The sequence below is a fragment of the Aquarana catesbeiana genome, linkage group LG10 (genome assembly GCF_042186555.1).
Source record: "Aquarana catesbeiana isolate 2022-GZ linkage group LG10, ASM4218655v1, whole genome shotgun sequence".
NCBI lineage: Eukaryota > Metazoa > Chordata > Amphibia > Anura > Ranidae > Aquarana > Aquarana catesbeiana.
The window spans coordinates 212,848,793-212,866,027 of record NC_133333.1 but is presented as its reverse complement, the minus strand read 5'-3'; the positions used below and the strand labels follow the sequence as shown (position 1 = coordinate 212,866,027).

Genomic DNA, 17,235 nt, shown 5'->3' with positions numbered 1-17,235 from the left:
GTTCCCGATCCACTCGCATTTCTCTGGTGCTTTAGTCTCTTCCGCTCACCCGCAGCATTTAGCCCTCTCCCCGCCCCCACAACTCTGCCTCACCTCCGCTCAGCCTGCATGTAGCGGGAACTTCAGGGGTTGGAATTGCTCCAGGGGGTCCGTGCGGCTTCCGTGGAATGCAACTGCAACTTCAGCCGTTCCTGAAGGGCTTCATTCAGGTCAGTGCGGTGGCGGCTGGCAGATTGTTCAGATAACGGTGCAGGAGGCTGACGGCTCTTCTCCAATCACCTCAGAGGCTGCTGCTAGCGGGGAGTGAGCTCTTCTTCCTCCATAGTCCCAAGCCCAGGAGCAGACAACCCCCCTCTTCCGAGGAGGAGGAGGGTGAGTGACATACGTTGTGAGGGTTCTGGGCTCCTACACACTGTAGGTGAGTGTTATCAAGTCTGGGGACATGTATGTGTGTGTACTCCAAAGCTCAGGCAGTGTGCAGGGATTATGGCAGGTTCACAGTGCGCACAGCTCGCACTTGGCACTGATTGAGGTATTGGGACACATGCAATTATTTACAACATACTTGCCAAACCATTTACATTATATGCAAGATTATTTTCAAGTCAAGATGCTAAGATGCTATAGCACAGCCACATCTCTCCTGGGCCAGCGCAAGACACCAGCAGAATTGATCAGTGTTAACAGTGTGAAAGTGGAGTAACTCCTAACAAGATTCAAGGAGGGGGAAGTTTTTTTTATTTTTTTCATGAGGGATCCAGCTGTAGGGATCAGCGGAGGGACCTTGCACTGACGCCCAACCACAGGCTTTAATGAGAAGTGGGGACAATTTGCGATGCAACAGTTGGGGTCATATCCAGGAGGCTTAAAGTGGTAAACCGTGGCCATGGCAAAAAGATAAAAATCCTCTGCAAGACAATCACACATTATAAAAGACTTGCCTTAGAACAAAGCCCTCCAATGGCACGCTGTCACCGCTGACAGGGCTTCCATCTTCACCCGGTCTTCCTTCTGGGTTTGCAGTCTCCAGCACGTTGATTGGCAGGAGTCCCGGCCATGGCACAACACTCTGAAGGAATGGCACAGGAATGCCGTTCCTTCAGAGCACATGCGCCCATGATGTCAACAGCTGCCAAGGGTGAATATCTCCTAAAAGGTGCACATTTAGGAGATATTCATCTTACCTACAGGTAAGCTTTATTTTAAGCATGTAGGTAAAAATCACAAAGCGGACTTTACTACCACTTTAAGACTGTTTACACAGCCACCGCCAGGCATCGCTAAAATCAACCTTTGCCTAAGTAGACAAAATTCCTTGCACCAGCCCTGATCTCCACCCAAGTTGTATATTTACTGAAATGAAAAGTGTAAACATGTACAGTTGCCATGTAAAGATGCTGCAACATTACAATTGAATAATTCAGTTCCAAACAACCGCTCCTTTCTATGATCTCCACCCAAGTTGTATATCCACTGTTCACTACCACTTGGCTCTGGGCCATCTCTTTTCATCTCTGCTTTATTGAGACAGATGGTTAATATATGAGATGTTTTATAACCAGTCATTTTTTTGTGACACCAAAGCCGGTTGTTTGCACATCATACAGACTGAGCCCAATTGCCTTAATGCACGCATGGACCAATGCCTAGGGCAGCAGGGTCAGGGGGGCTGTATTCCATCTTGAAATTAGCAAATTGAGATACATTTTTCCTTTTTTTATTTTCCCCTATTGTTCACCCATAGACATTTGTGGCTAAATTCAACAAGAGAACTGTAGGGGTTAGGACACTGGTGCCCAGCCTGTGACATGGGGGCCGCCTCTCTCTTGCCACCCTCTCTCTTTTTTCTGTCTAACATTATCATTGAAAGTAAATGGAAATCCCAAATTTTGGGTTGTCCCCAGAAAAGTAATGGGGGGGGGGGGTGTTTATCTTCCATTAGGGACACTAGTTGCGGAGACCTGGGGGGGGGGGGGGGGGTGCTGGCAGGAGATTCCCTCAATTTGCAGGGATTTCCTCTCACTTCTGGTTTTGGCTATGGGACAGGAAGTAAAGGTAAATCTCCACAGTGAGACAAAGATGGCAGAAATAACCCTTACAGGGGTTATAACCCTCCCCTACTCTTATTAGAAATGAAAAAGCCTAAAGTTCTAATTTAAAATATATCTCCTTTTTAATATGAAACCTGTTATGATATATATATTTTGTAAGTATTTTATTATATCTTTGCATGTGACAACACTGAAGAAATGACACTTTGCTACACTGTAAAGTAGTGAGTGTACAGCTTGTATAACAGTGTAAATTTGCTGTACCCTCAAAAGAACTCAACACACAGCCATTAATGTCTAAACCGCTGGCAACAGCCATTAAAGGGGTTGTAAACCCTCGTTTTAAAAATAACAAACATGTTATACTTGGCCCCGGTCCTCCTGTTCTGGGGTCCCTCAGCGGCGCTGGTAGCTCCTCCCCATATTGAATGCCCACGTTGGAGAAGTGCTCCCCCTGGTGGACACCCATGTGGGTGCGTTCCCGCATCTATGTCCATTCACACAGAATGCAGGACTCGGCTCCGCCCCCTGGTGCCGCATCATTGGATTTGATTGACAGCAGCAGGAGCTAATGGCTGCGCTGCTATCAATCTATCCAATCAGGACACGAGATACCAGCAAGTGCTGGTGTGCTCATTCCCAGCCAGAGAAAGATCGAGGTCAGGTAAGTAAAACGGGGGCTCGGGGCGGGGGGGGATGCAGCACCACAGAAGGTTTTTCACCTTCATGCATGAAGGTGAAAAACCATGAGGGTTTACAACCTCTCGAATGTCTAAACCGCTAGCAACAAAAGTGAGAGCAAAAATGTCCAAATTAGGCCCAAATAGCTATTTTCCCTCCTCGGTGTCATGTGACTTGTAAGTGTTACAAGGTCTCAGGTGTGTTAAATTTGGTGTTATCACTTTCACTCTCTCATAATGGTCACTGGAAGTTCAACGTGGCACCTCATGGCAAAGAACTCTCTGAGGATCTGAAAAAATAATTGTTGCTCTACATAAAGATGGTCTAGGCTATAAGAAGATTGCCAAGACCCTGAAACTGAGCTGCAGCACGATGGCCAAGACCATACAGCAGTTTAACAGGACAGGTTCCACTCAGCACAAGCCTAACAATGGTCGACCAAAGAAGTTGAGTGCACATGCTCAGCGGTTGTCTTTGGGAAATAGACTTCTGAGTGCTGCTGGCATTGCTGCAGAGGTTTAAGGGGTTGGAGGGGTCAGCCTGTCAGTGCTCAGACCATACGCCGCACACTGCATCAAATTGATCTGCATGGCTGTCGTCCCAGAAGGAAGCCTCTTCTAAAGATGAAGCACAAGAATGCCCGCAAACAGTTTGCTGAAGACAAGCAGACTAAGGACATGGTATAATGGAACCATGTCCTGTGGTCTGATGAGACCAAGATAAACTTATTTGGCTCAGATGGTGTCAAGTGTGTGTGGCGGCAACCAGGTGAGGAGTACAAAGACAAGTGTGTCTTGCCTACAGTCAAGCATGGTGGTGGGAGTGTCATGGTCTGGGGCTGCATGAGTGCTGCTGGCACTGGGAGCTACAATTCATTGAGGGAACCATGAATGCCAACATGTACTGTGACATACTGAAGCAGAGCATGAGCCCCTCCCTTCGGAGACTGGGCCGCAGGGCAGTATTCCAACATAACAACCCCAAACACACCTCCAAGACCACTGCCTTGTTAAAGAAGCTGAGGGTAAAGGTGATGGACTGGCAAAGCATGTCTCCAGACCTAAACCCTATTGAGCATCTGTGGGGCATCCTCAAATGAAAGGCGGAGGAGCACAAGGTCTCTAACATCCACCAGCTCTGTGATGTCATCATGGAGGAGTGGAAGAGGACTCCTGTGGCAACCTGTGAAGCTCTGGTGAACTCCATGCCCAAGAAGGTTAAGGCAGTTCTGGAAAATAATGGTGGCCACACAAAATATTGACACTTTGGGCCCAATTTGGACATATTCACTTTTGTTGCCAGAGGTTTAGACATTAATGACTGTGTGTTGAATTATTTTGAGGGGACAGCAAATTTACACTGTTATACAAGCTGTACACGCACTACTTTACATTGAAGCAAAGTGTCATTTCTTCAGTGTTGTCACATGAAAAGATATAATAAAATATTTACAAAAATGTGAGGGGTGTACTCACTTTTGCAAGATACTGTGTGTGAGATTAGATATAGATATATATAGAGAGAGACCCAATAGAAGTATGCAGCAAATGAAGTGAGTTCTGCATATTTGTTCAGTGACTTTAGGTGTCACAGTATAAGTATGATAATCCAGACAGGCGTTTTGAGTGAGGGAAATACTGTATAACTATTAAACCTCTTTATGACGAATTGCCAATCATTTTCTTTGTCCATAGAAAAAAATATATGATCAATTTATATGTATTAAATTGCTCAAAATAAATGAAAAGTGTAAACATGTACAGTTGACATGTAAAGATGCTGCAACATTACAATTGAATAATTCCGTTCCAAACAACCTCTCCTCCTTTCTATGATCTCCACCCAGGTTGTATATCCACTGTTCACTACCACTTGGCTCTGGGCCATCTCTTTTCATCTCTGCTTTATTGGGACAGACGGTTAATATATGAGATGTTTTATAACCAGAGGTAGCTTTCTCCTTATTTTATTTTACCCTTTTGTACACCCATAGAAATTTGTGGCTAAAGAGAACTGTAGGGGTTGGGACACTGGTGCCCAGCCTGTGGCCTGGGGGCCACATGTGGCTCTTTGGCACTTTTTGTGCAGCCCTTGGGATCCCTGCAGTCCGTAATCTGTACTTCCCTATTTTCCTGTTATAGCAGTGGTTTTTGGCAATCTTGTGTTTACAGTTAATGACTCTCCTAAAGTATAGCCCTAGTCTCCAACAATTCCTCTAGCATGTTCACAGTCTGACGATTTCCTGCACTATGTCCGATGTTTCTGACCATCTCTTGTATCATTCAAACCACAGTCCAACCTCAGCGCCCACTATGTCTCACATCCAACAGTATGGTAATACTTCAAGCGATGCTGCTCTCAAGCGGGGAAACTCCAGAACATTACAATGATGAAAAAGAAGGGCGCAAACGCCTAGTGCGTTACCTTCAACACCGTATTTTAATTTATTAAAAAGCCAAAAAAACAAACTCACAAACATGAGAGGATATAAAAGCCCATCAAATCACAACTCCAGCATGGTAGGTACCCAATATCTGTAGTTGAAATTCCGATGCGTTTCAGGAGATGAGCCCCCTTCCTTAGATACTCTCATGTTTGTGAGTATGTTTTTTGGCTTTTTAATTAATTCAATATGGTGTTGAAGGCAATGCACTTGGCATTTGCTCCCTCCTTTTTCCTCTTTTAGTATCTCTTGTATCATGTCTGCAGTGTCTGACCATTTCCTGCACCATGCCCGACATCTCTTGTATTAAATCCACAATTATTATTATGTATTGTATTATACAGCAGAATATAGTCAGTGGATATATCTGCTGTCTGCCATTGAATTATTTAGTGTGGTCCTTTGGTGATTTCGAAGGCTGCACGTTTAATAACACCCCAGTGCACTACATCACCGAACTACCATTGGTTGTTTTGCACTGTTTCATAAAAAAATGAATGCAGGTTCAAGTCTGCTGTGCTGCTTTAACAGCCCGTTCAAAAGAAGGTTTGGTGGACTGCACAATTGATCAGTGTTAATTTTGACAGCAAATTTCGATTTGGTTTTAGTCATAGCCTTTTGACTAAAATGCTGTTTTAGTCGTATTTTAGTAATCTGAATTAAATTTTTTGTTCTAGTTGTATTTAAGTCCAGCCTTTTTCAACCAGGGTGCCTTGAGCTTTCTTGAGGGGTGCCTTGGCAAAGTGCCTAAAAATTGCCTCAATATTGTATACAAGCCAGAAGATGGATAAAGCCTGCCTTTTTAGTTACACAAAGCCAGGTTTTCATTGTGCACCATTACGACCTTCTAACCGCCAGCACCCTAACAACCAATGACCTTTCCCCTGCCCCTCTCTGTCAGCACTGGGGTAACATTAGCTGAGTGATGGAGAAAAACTGAAGGAGAAGAGAAACATTGGAATACTAGTCAGTACCAGTGTGCAAACGTGTACTGGATTTGGAAGAATAAATCACCTGTAACATTGGGTGTCCTACATGTGTGGAAGTTGATGCATTACGCAAAACTATTATAGGGCGTACACACGGTCGGACTTTGTTCGGACATTCTGACAACAAAATCCTAGGATTTTTTCCGACGGATGTTGGCTCAAACTTGTTTTGCCTACACACGGTCGCACAAAGTTGTCGGAATTTCCGATCGACAACAACGCGGTGACGTACACCACGTACGACGAGACTAGAAAAGGCCGGTTCAGAACCAAGCGCGGCACCCTTTGGGCTCCTTTTGCTAATCTCGTGTTAGTAAAAGTTTGGTGAGAGACGATTCGCGCTTTTTCAGACTCGTGGCTTTCAGATCGTTTTCTGACGTTCAGTTTGTGCTTGTGGGTTTGTATCTGCTCTTCAGTGCGTGCAGTCAGTTTGTATCGGAGTTTTCTGTGTGATCTTGCCTGCTCGTTGCTGTTTTTCAGGTCGCTCTTCACAGGCCTTGCTGTTCTTCAGTGCGTTCTGTTACTTCGTTCTGAGCAGCCGACCGTTTTCTAGCCATGTTTTGTATGCGTACTCCTCGTAGAGTTCGTGCTGTGCGGGGGCTTGGTGTTGGGGTCCTGACCTTGACACAAGTCCAGTCCATGAACAGGGTGGGGAGGAGTTCATGGACCAAGAATTGGTTGCTTCAGCGTGACCAGTTCTGTCATATGCCTTTGCTCCGTGAGATCCGTGAGAATAATCCTGATGATTTCAGGAACTTTCTCAGGATGACGGACCCCGTGTTTCACCGTTTGTTGGCTTCGCTGACCCCCTATATCAGCAGGCAGAATACCTGCATGAGGCAAGCCATCACTCCGGAGCAGAGGCTGGTCGCTACCTTGCGGTATTTGGCCACAGGGAGAAGTCTGCAGGACTTGAAGTTCTCGACAGGCATCTCCCCCCAGGCTCTGGGGATCATTATCCCAGAGACCTGTTCTGCCATCATCCAGGTCCTGCAGAAGGAGTATATGAAGGTAAGATTTTTATCCTTTTATATCACATTTTATTGTATTGAATGTTTGATAATATATTGTATTTCTTTCCTCATTCCCTAATTACCATGATTGTAATATGCTGTGAATGTCCCCTTTGTTCTCATGCATGCTGGATTTTTAGGTAATTATTATTTTAGGTCCTTCATACATATTTGCCCTTCAATAACCTCCCCAGCATGGTGTCTCCTGCCCTATATTCACCTCATGTAGTCACTTAACAATGTATTTTATCAGCTCCATAGTAGTGCTTTACCCCAAACACCCCCTAAAATGTTTGGAAATGTTATTTTTGATTTAAATTCAGGCAGAGGGCCAGAGGCTTTTTTTTGTGGTGTCCCCAAATTTTTTGTAACCCTCCCCCCCCCAACTGCTAAGTCAGCTGATCCCAATTCATTATCCTCAATCATCTATCTGCTGACTTTGCCAAACCCATACACACTATACCCATCTCTTTACTGGTCAGATTTATGGATGAATTCCCCAAAGCATGTAGTGCAAGGGCCTGCCTGTCTACTTTCCAATGGTACTGTTTAAAGTTCTTGTATCCTATTATTATCTTGATAGGTAATAGCAGAATGTTCAAATGTCCTCAAATGTGTACAGTGTGTATTTATATCTTTGTATTATGACACTTCTTACCTGTCCAGTGGTCTGCCAATAGTGTAACTAAGGAGGGTCTGTTCCAAGTAATACCCTGTATTTAGGCATTCAAGTGAAGAGGGTTACCTGTCCAAGAGTTCCCCCCCCCTATAATGTTAGAAATGGACCATGAGAGGGGGGGAGGGGGAATATGATAGGTGTACCTTATACTTTGTTGTTGTAAAATTCCCCTTAGTAAATGCTATCTGGAGGTTGACCCATAATGTTTGTGTCTAATCTGCTTGCCATGTTTCTGTGAAAAAATAGTAATGTTTATTGTTTTTTCCTCAACAGTTTCCTTCCACGCTACAGGAATGGCAGACTGTGGCCTCCCACTTTGCCCAGCGGTGGGACTTTCCTAACTGCGGAGGGGCAATTGATGGGAAACACGTCCACATCGTCCCACCACCCAACTCGGGGTCGTACTATTATAATTACAAGGGGTTTAATAGTATAGTGATGTTGGCGGTGGTGTCGGCTAATTACGACTTCTTGTATGTGGACGTGGGGAAGAATGGCCGGATGTCCGATGGTGGAGTGATCGCCCAGACGGAGTTCTACAGGCATCTCCAGAATGGCAGCTTGGACTTGCCACCTCCAGAGGACAATGTTGAAGGTCTCCCATTTGTGTTCGTTGCTGATGAAGCGTTTGCGCTGGGGGACCACCTGATGCGGCCATTCCCGATGAGGACCCTCACCCCGGAACAGAGGGTTTTTAATTACCGGCTGGCCAGAGCCCGAAGAGTGGTGGAGAACACATTTGGAATCCTGGCCAGCCGGTTCCGACTATTTCTGACACCCATCCATATGGCGGAGTATAAACTGAACCATATTATACTGGCGTGCTGTGTTCTCCATAATTTTTTAAGAAAACATTCAGCCAACTATGCTGGCTCAGTTGGGCCTGAGGCCGGAATACCAAATACATCAACAATGACGGCGCTTGAAAGCGGCCGTCCTGGCTTGCCCTCCCTGAGTGCCCGTGATGTCCGGTTACGATACCTGGAGTTCTTTGCGGGTAGGGGGGCTATCAATATGCCAGACAATCTGTGACACCTTTTTCTACTAAAAAACAACCAAAAGCAATTCTTGGTGGACATTTACTGCTTGTGATTGTTTGAGCTGACCCTGACAGAAATGTGTTGAGTGTAGAAAATGTCGTGATTGGGTAACCTTATAAAGAATAGTGTTGGCTGGTACTTCCTAAATGCAAAAACACATTTCACTACAAGTGCACTTGCAACTGCACTGAACTTGCACTTGTAGTGCAAAGTGTATTTGCCCTTAGGAAATAACCCCCATTTTTGCATAAAACAGCAATTACATCACCCCAAAAGTGTTGTAGTGTTGAGACAATAATCCACACATTCTTGAGTAAGGCACTTTTTTATACCTGCACAATCACATGTGCATTTACCAAAGGTTTTTAAAACAAAACAACATGTTTGGTGTATAACAATTTTTGGGGGGGCATTATCAAAAATCGAAATATCCATTTCAGATAAAACAGGCCTGTGTAAAACCAACAAGAAAGCCAAAAAACTTGAACTTACAAAGTTCACATTAGGTAAAACCTGAAGGCTATATCAGACATCAGTATTTAGGAACTGGGTTTGATATAGCGTTCAGATGGGGGGAAATCACCCCTGGAAAAGCCAAATTTGGAAGATGCACACCAATTTACGAATGTCAACATGTGCTATCTGCCATCAGGGGGGATCAAGGGATGTGTTTTGGGGGAGCAAGCCCTTCCTCAATGCGACTTTATAATTGAGGAAGGGGTTGCACCCCCAAAACGCGTCCATTGATCTCCCGTGATGGCAGATAGCACATGTTGGCACACTGTGTGCATCCTCCAAATTTGGCTTTTCTAAACATTGTAAAAATTTTTGTAAGATAAAACAGGTGATTTTGTGGGGTTTAAATTCGCCCCAAAACATCAATGATGTTATTATTTTTTTTAATAACATCAGTGATTTGTTGCTGTATGTTTTGCAATTGGAGATTACACCCCATGATCTCCCCGATCAGTATCTGGGCACTTTCAGATGTAAAGCGTTCTGGATCACAATCACCTAAAAAGAGATAAAGAACAAAAAAAACAGGTCTCAAAAATCTGCCAACATCCATCTCTTTTACCTGAGCCTGTGGTCGCAGACACTCACCTGTTGTGGTGCCAATCTCCACCACATCTTCTTCTTCCTCCTGCTCTTCTTCTTGTGTTGGTATTTCCCCTTCTTCCAGAGGGGGGGTGTCTCTGGTCTCCTGGGATGAGGAGTGTCCTCCGAGTCTTTTCTCCCCTATGTAAAACAAAAATGGTATACTTAGCACACAGATATTTGATGGCAGAACTAGAAATAGGAAACATTGCTTGGAAGTGGGGTACAATTGTCTATTTTAGCAGAGTTCCAAGATGTATATTTTTTATTGCCCTTTGTCAAGCTGCAATACTTTACCTGTTTGGTACAAGCTTCACAGGTGTAACCCCCCCTATAGTATACACTGGAGCACCTGTGTGGCCCCCCTAATAAAAATGGTGTTCTGGGGTCCCACACTAGTGCTCCAGTGTCCAGATGTGAAAACAGCTGCTCAGTGTCCTCTCCTTACACAGAATCTAGTTTGCATTTCATTCTAGTAACAAACCCATCTACACAAACAAATATTTGGCATCCAAGTAGGCCCAAAAAAAATGTGGGAAAATGCATATGGCCTAAACAATGGTGTTCTAGAGGCCGAAAGAAAAATGTTTGATACGAACGAATAATGGGCCCATGAACATTAAAGTTGACCTTTTTAAACGTTACAATTACTAAAGCATATGGAGCAGAACGAACGGAATAAAGACAGAAAGAATAGGAACATAGCACAACTACTTACTTTTTTGCAGCACTCTCCGGATCTTTCGGTACTGCTCTGGCTCTCTCAACTTCAGGTCCGACCACCGCTTCCTGAGCTGATCTTTAGACCTTCGTACCCCGAAATTCCGCTCTAGACTCCTGACCACTTTCGCCATGATCTTGGCCTTTCGGATGTTCGGGTTGGGGTAAGGCCCATATTTTCCGTCATAGTCGGACTTCCTCATGATGTCGACCATCTCCAACATCTCCCCAAACGACATATTTGTGGCCTTAAAACGTCTCCTTCTGGATCGGGACGCGCCTGGATCTGCCCTTTCCTCCTCCTCCTCCTCGTTGCTACAATTAGCCCGCACCTGCTGTATGTCCGCCATCATGCTCTTCACCCACTGCGCAGAACGAAAAGGGGCGGGGAATACACTAGAAAGAACGTCAGGGGCGGGCGGAGTTACACGCATGCGCAGTGTATATAAAGCGTAACACGCGTGCGTATTACGTTTGATCTGTGAGCGGAGGAAGGAGCATTGAACGCGGCGATCGTAAGAACGAAGGTAAGAGACAAACTGGGGCCTATACTGCTTCTATAGATTGAGGCCTATATTGTAACAAGATTAGGAGAGTTTTGTCTGACATTAGGCTTTGTCTTGTGTTGTGTCTTGCAGTGAACATGGATATGGTACTGAAAGATCAGGACTTCATTTCAGTCTTCATAGAGATGCTAAGGGAGCTGCCCTGTCTGTGGGAGATTAAACACCCCCATTACAAGAACCAAACAAAGAGGAAGGCAGCACTGGAGCAATTGTGTGAAATTGTGAAGCAGGTGATCCCCACGGCAGACATCACTTTTTTAAAGATTTTCATTGGTGGCCTGAGGAGCACATATCTGAGGGAGCGCAATAAAGTCCTGGATTCGCAGAGATCCGGAGCAGCAGGTGACATCTATGTCCCCAGGATGTTGTACTACGACAGGTTGCACTTTCTGGCAGGCCAGACTGAACCCAGGCCATCCCTCTCCAGTCTTCCTTCCACGCTTCCTTCCCCCCCGGCTGAGGCTTCTGACGCTCAACCTGGGCCTTCCAGGCCACATGTAGAGGAGCCCAGATTGAGCCAGGTATAGCATTCCTCTAAATATTTCTGCTTGTCCAATCAATGATGTGAACTAGATGTTAGTTGGGAGTACTAATTTATGATTGTGATTGATGATGCAAAAACTAAAACCATGTTCCTTTTTCATACACAGGGAAGTCTCAGCCAGGAGGTGGCCGGGCCGAGCCGGCTGGCTGATCTGCAGGTCCCTCCATCCCCCCTGGAAAGAGAAAGTGGCAGTAGGAGGAGTACCCTAGAGGAGGCGGCTATCAGATTTTTTTGTAGGGCTACAGAGGTCCTGGGAGCACCACACACCAGGCAGGAGAACTTTGCTGCATTCATAGCATATAAAATGCAGAGGATGGAGGAGGGACAAAAAGCCATGTGTGAGGCCCTCATATCTGAGGCTCTGGCGAAAGGTGTGAGGGGCCAAATTACACCTCACACACAGCTTTGGGATGGTCCTCCTTCTCCTCCTGCAGGTCCTACTCCTCCTCCAGGTCCTACTCCTCCTCCTGCCACATCTCCAACTGCACAGCCACAGCCCAGAAGAAAGTGTGAAAGGAAGACCAGAGAGTGAGGATCCTGGATCCAGTCTGCTCGGCCAAAAGATGCAGCCTCTTGTGGTACCACAGCCTGGGGACACTGATGTCATCTGCTGCTATCCAAGTCTTTGTGAATCCCGGACCAGACTGCCCTCCCTTACATATGGACTCCTCAGGCCACCAATTTTGAGGTTTCAGAATTGATGTCTGCCGTGGGGGTCCCATGCTTCACTAATTTCTGCTGTTGATCCAGTGTTGCCTTCCTCTTTGTTTGGTCCTGAGCCCTTAATAAAGGAGTTTTGTTTTGAATTATACTCTCCTATGTGTTTTACTTCAAAAATGACAGTTTGTTTGTGAGGATTCAGGTACATTTCTAATATACAATGTGAAATGAACAAGGGACACCAACAACAAACAATCTCCTTGAGATTAAATAATAAAAGATATCAATGGTGTTGGGGTAACTTGACACACAAAACACAGACAAAAATATTCTGGAGTAAAAATAAAAATAACATTGAACAAAGATCAGCCTTGGAAAAAATCCAGACATTAAAGAAAAAAAAAGGCTTAAAAACAAAAAAAAAAAAACATAAAAAATATAAAACTGTCAGATGTGACATCTAATAACAATATATTCAGGGAATCCCACTAAAAAAACACAAATAAAACTTTGTGAGAAGTGTGTGTGAATATGAGCAGCAAAACGACTTAATTCTTGTCACATTATAAAGAAGAAGAGAGTGCGCTGTATTAAACCATTTTTTACATTGCAGCGTGACGAAAGTGCTGTATCCATTGCGAATGCTAAGTTTACCAGAACGAGCTGTCCCGTGTCGGAATTTCTTCTGAGCATGCGTGGCACTTTGTGCGTCGGAACAGGCCACACACGGTCGGAATTGATGCGATCGGATTTTGTTGTCGGAAAATTTTATCTCCTGCTGTCCAACCTTGTGTGTCGGAAAATCCGATGGAAAATGTCCGATGGCGCCCACACACGGTCGGAATTTCCGACAACACGCTTCGATCGGACAATGTCCATCGGAAAATCCGACCGTGTGTACGGGGCATTAGAATAGTTTTTTTACATTTTAGAATGGGGTGAGACTGGCCATAATTTTAGAGGGTGCTTTGACTGAAAAAAGGTTGAGAGATGCTGTTTTTTAGTTGACTAAAATCGAATAGGTTTAGTTAAAGTGTTTTTAAAGTCACTAAAGTGACTTTACATGTATCCCATGAAGATATGCTGCCATTAATGAAAGTGTAAAGCCTCATACACACGATTAGATTTTTCGGCCGGGAATTGTGTGATGACAGACTGTTTGTCTAAAATCCGACCATTAGTACGCTCCTTCAGACAATTGTCCAACTTTCGGCCAACAAATGTTGGATGGCAGGCTAATAAATTTTTGGCATTCAACGGTCTGTTGTCAGATTTTCGTATCGTGTATACACAAGTCAGTCACACAAGTTCAAAGTACAAACACGCATGCTCGGAGTCAATGCTCGCCAACCACGACATTAGCAGAAGGTGCCCAAAGGGTGGCACTCACGACCTGAAATTCCATGTAGTACGTCACTACGTTCGTGTTTGTTGGCCGACAATTGTGTACCGTTTGTATGCAAGGCAAGTTCCCAGCACGCCCTTCGGACAAAAGTCTGACGCTCTGTTGACCAACAATCGGATCGTGTGTACGATGCTTAAGTGTTTGCTAGAAATAAACAGGGGAAATATATTTTCTGACACTGTAGGTGTGCGATCACATGATCCCCCTGTGCTGGCCAGCCTCGATCTTTGCAAAGAAGTGGGAGGCGCCGAGATTCCCCTCTGCTGGCTGGCTGATGTCACAGGGTAATCTCTGCCCCTCCTGCTTCTCTCCATTCAGCGAGGCTGGCCAGCACAGGGGGATCATGTGATCGCACGGCTACAGTGTCAGAAAAGGTATTTCCCCTGTTCATTTCTAACAAACACTTAAACTTTCATTAATGGCAGCATATCTGCATGGGATTCCTTTCCTATATGCTGCATTATGCAGCTGAATAGGGGCGGGAAGGAAAGCAATCTCATGATGACAGGGAGGAAGAAGGGATAGACTGTCAGAGGAGAGAGCAGGGCTGTGGATGACGGAGGCATGTACTGTACTGTTGTCAGGGCTCAGCAGCTCTGATATATTGAAGTCCGCGTACAGGGGGGAGGTAGAAACTGGCAGGATCAGACAGGCATTACAGGGGGCCAAATGACACAGCACAAGCACTGTGCTGTATAACATGCTTTACAGAATCAGTATTTTTGGGCTAACAAATGCTTTAAATTGTAATGCATTATTTAAAGCGGAGTTCCGCCACCCACCCCCTTCCAAAAATTAAAAGACAGCAGCTACACATGCTGTAGTTGCTGACTTTTAATATTAGGACACTTACGTGTCCTGGAGTCCAGCGATGTCGGCACCATGGCTGTTGTTTCCATTGGCTGCTGCCGCCGCCATTGCCAGTAAGGGAACCCGGCACTAAAGCATTGCGGCTTCAGGGACGGGTCCCGACTGCGCATGCGCGAAGTGTGCTGCGCTCTCTTACTGGCCTGGTGGTGGAGGGAGCTGGACTTCTGATGTACCTCGCCGCAGCAAAGACCTGCAGAAGTGGGGACAGGGTACCTACAGGTACCCCGCCCCCCCCCCCCCAAAAAAAAGGTGCCAATTGTGGCACTGGAAAGGAGGAGACAGATGAGCGGAAGTTTCACTTTTGGTTGGAACTCCACTTTTAGAATTTCTTTAGAATTTCCAAACTCATTATATACTCCTGGAGAAAAAAAATCGAATTACATGTTATTATTTATGGTATCAAGGTTTGAACATGCACTACAGACTAGGGTTTAGGCCCCTTTCAGATGGGGCGGACCCTGTCAAGCAGATATGCCTGCTCAGCGGGGGGGAGGGATCGCTCCATTGATCCCCTCTGAGCAGGCGGATGACAGGTCTGTGTCTGCTCTGCTATGCAGAGTGGACACGGGCACAGCCCGCTGTTCTCTATGGGGTGGTCATATGCCTGTCTGTTTCCATCTAACTGTCATCTGATCCAGAAAGGATCCCCATCTGTCTGTTTAACGGACCGGATCAGATGCCGGCGGGTATCAGCGAACACGTCTGACATCCGCAGCTCCATAAAGAACAATGGGTGGTCCGATCGGGTCTGCCTGTCCGTTTTTCAGGCTGACCCAATCGGACCACCAATTGTTGGTCCACTGGTATGAAAGGGGTCTTAACTGTTGAGATATATATAACGTCTTTATAAATAAAACCAAGTTTCATAAACAAACAAAAAATATTGCTTTTTGACAAACAGAAGTGCAACTTTAAAATATAAAAAAGAAATGGAAACTCTCGTGGCTGTAATGCAATTGCGCATATTACCTGAGTATATTACCAACATTAAATATTAAGAATCAAATAAGAAAAGCCTCTTAGTTTTTTTTTTTCTTTTTTCTTTTCTTTCAGCAGTTTAGTAGACGCCCTCTACTCATTTTTATGTTGTAGTGCAGTGTTAATGTTGATGTCAAATTTCAATTTGGTTTTAGGCCTAGTCTTTTGACTAAAATGCCATTTTTAGTTTTTTAGTCGTATTTTAGTCATCTGAATTGTTTTAGCCGTATTTTAGTAGACTAAAATAGTGTTAATTTAGTCAACAAAAGTGAGAAGTAACTGCCTATAAAATGGTTTACAAGCTGCTTCAAATAGTGCATTCTAGCAGTAGTTATTCTAACATAATAACAGCGTTTGTAAGGGCTAAAACAAAAGCATTTAACTGGGTATGGCTATCTTACATACCGCCTTCAGCGTCTTGGTTGTCTCATTATATTCCAGTAGTTTTTCGGCAGCAAATTCCATGAAATAAGGATTTAGGATCCTGATGTTTTGAGGCTTCACATTCCAAATTATGGGGGGTTGCCTCCAGAATCCCTGTTTCAGCTACAAAAATATATACAAAATTGTTCAATATTGAGGTTAGACTGTGTCTGTGTTGTCAAGTTTATCTAGCATCTAAGTTAACTAAATATCCAAGAACTATAGTTTGTAAGTTTTCCCATCTTTCCCAAAGTACTTTCACTTTTTCAGCTAAATTGGCATAGCACCTATTTTATATTTGTTACAGGTTCTCATTTACATAGCATAACTTAAAAAGATAAATAAACATTGCTGCTTGCCTGCTTGTTTTCTGAAAACTTAAAAAGGAAGATTTCCCCAGCTATCCTAAGGAGGAAGCTGTGGAGTTAATATTTACCATAATAACCATGACTGTACTGTACTGGCAGATCTCATTATCAGTTGTAAGCTAGATTAGAACATTCTGTCTTAAAGGGTTATGGATTACAAGGCCTGAATTCTGTCTTGTATGTAAATGAAGTGAAATGCAATCTGTCCTCACTTTGTCACTGCACTTTCGCACTTTGACAATTGCGTGGTCATGCAGCACTGTACCCAAAGTATTTTTTATTATTTTCTTCACACAAATAGAGCTTTCTTGTGGTGGTATTTAATCACCACTGTTTTTTTTTTTATTGTTTGCGAAATGAAAAAAGACCAACATTTTTTTAGGGAAAAAAACAAGTTTTTCTTAGTTTCTGTTAGATTATTTATTTGCAAAATTTTATTTCTTCATGAATTTAGGTCAAAATGTATTCTACATTTCTTTTGTGAAAATAACCCAAATCTGTGTATATTATTTAGTCTGTAGGAAAGTTATAGAGTCCACAAGCTAGTGTGTGTGTATGTATGTGTGTGTGTGTGTGTGAGAGAGATCCTGAAGTACCGATGGCCTATCATTTCCTGAGGCCATAAATTGTCAGGACAGTACAAATATCCCCCCAATGACACCTTTTTTGGAAAGTAGACAGTCCAAGATATTAGTAAGAGGTATAGC

The 17,235-nt window shown here is 44.2% G+C and overlaps 1 protein-coding gene across 2 annotated transcripts in view; it reads right to left on the bottom strand.

Moving 5' to 3' along the window:
- LOC141111199 (CMP-N-acetylneuraminate-beta-galactosamide-alpha-2,3-sialyltransferase 4-like) overlaps window positions 1-17,235 on the bottom strand; it is an 84,480-nt gene that overhangs the window by 7,124 nt on the left and 60,121 nt on the right. For both annotated transcript variants that reach the window (XM_073603283.1, XM_073603282.1), the window contains exon 8: window positions 16,143-16,283. In XM_073603283.1, coding sequence (XP_073459384.1) covers window positions 16,143-16,283 — 141 coding nt within the window. The remainder of the gene's footprint in view (window positions 1-16,142; window positions 16,284-17,235) is intronic.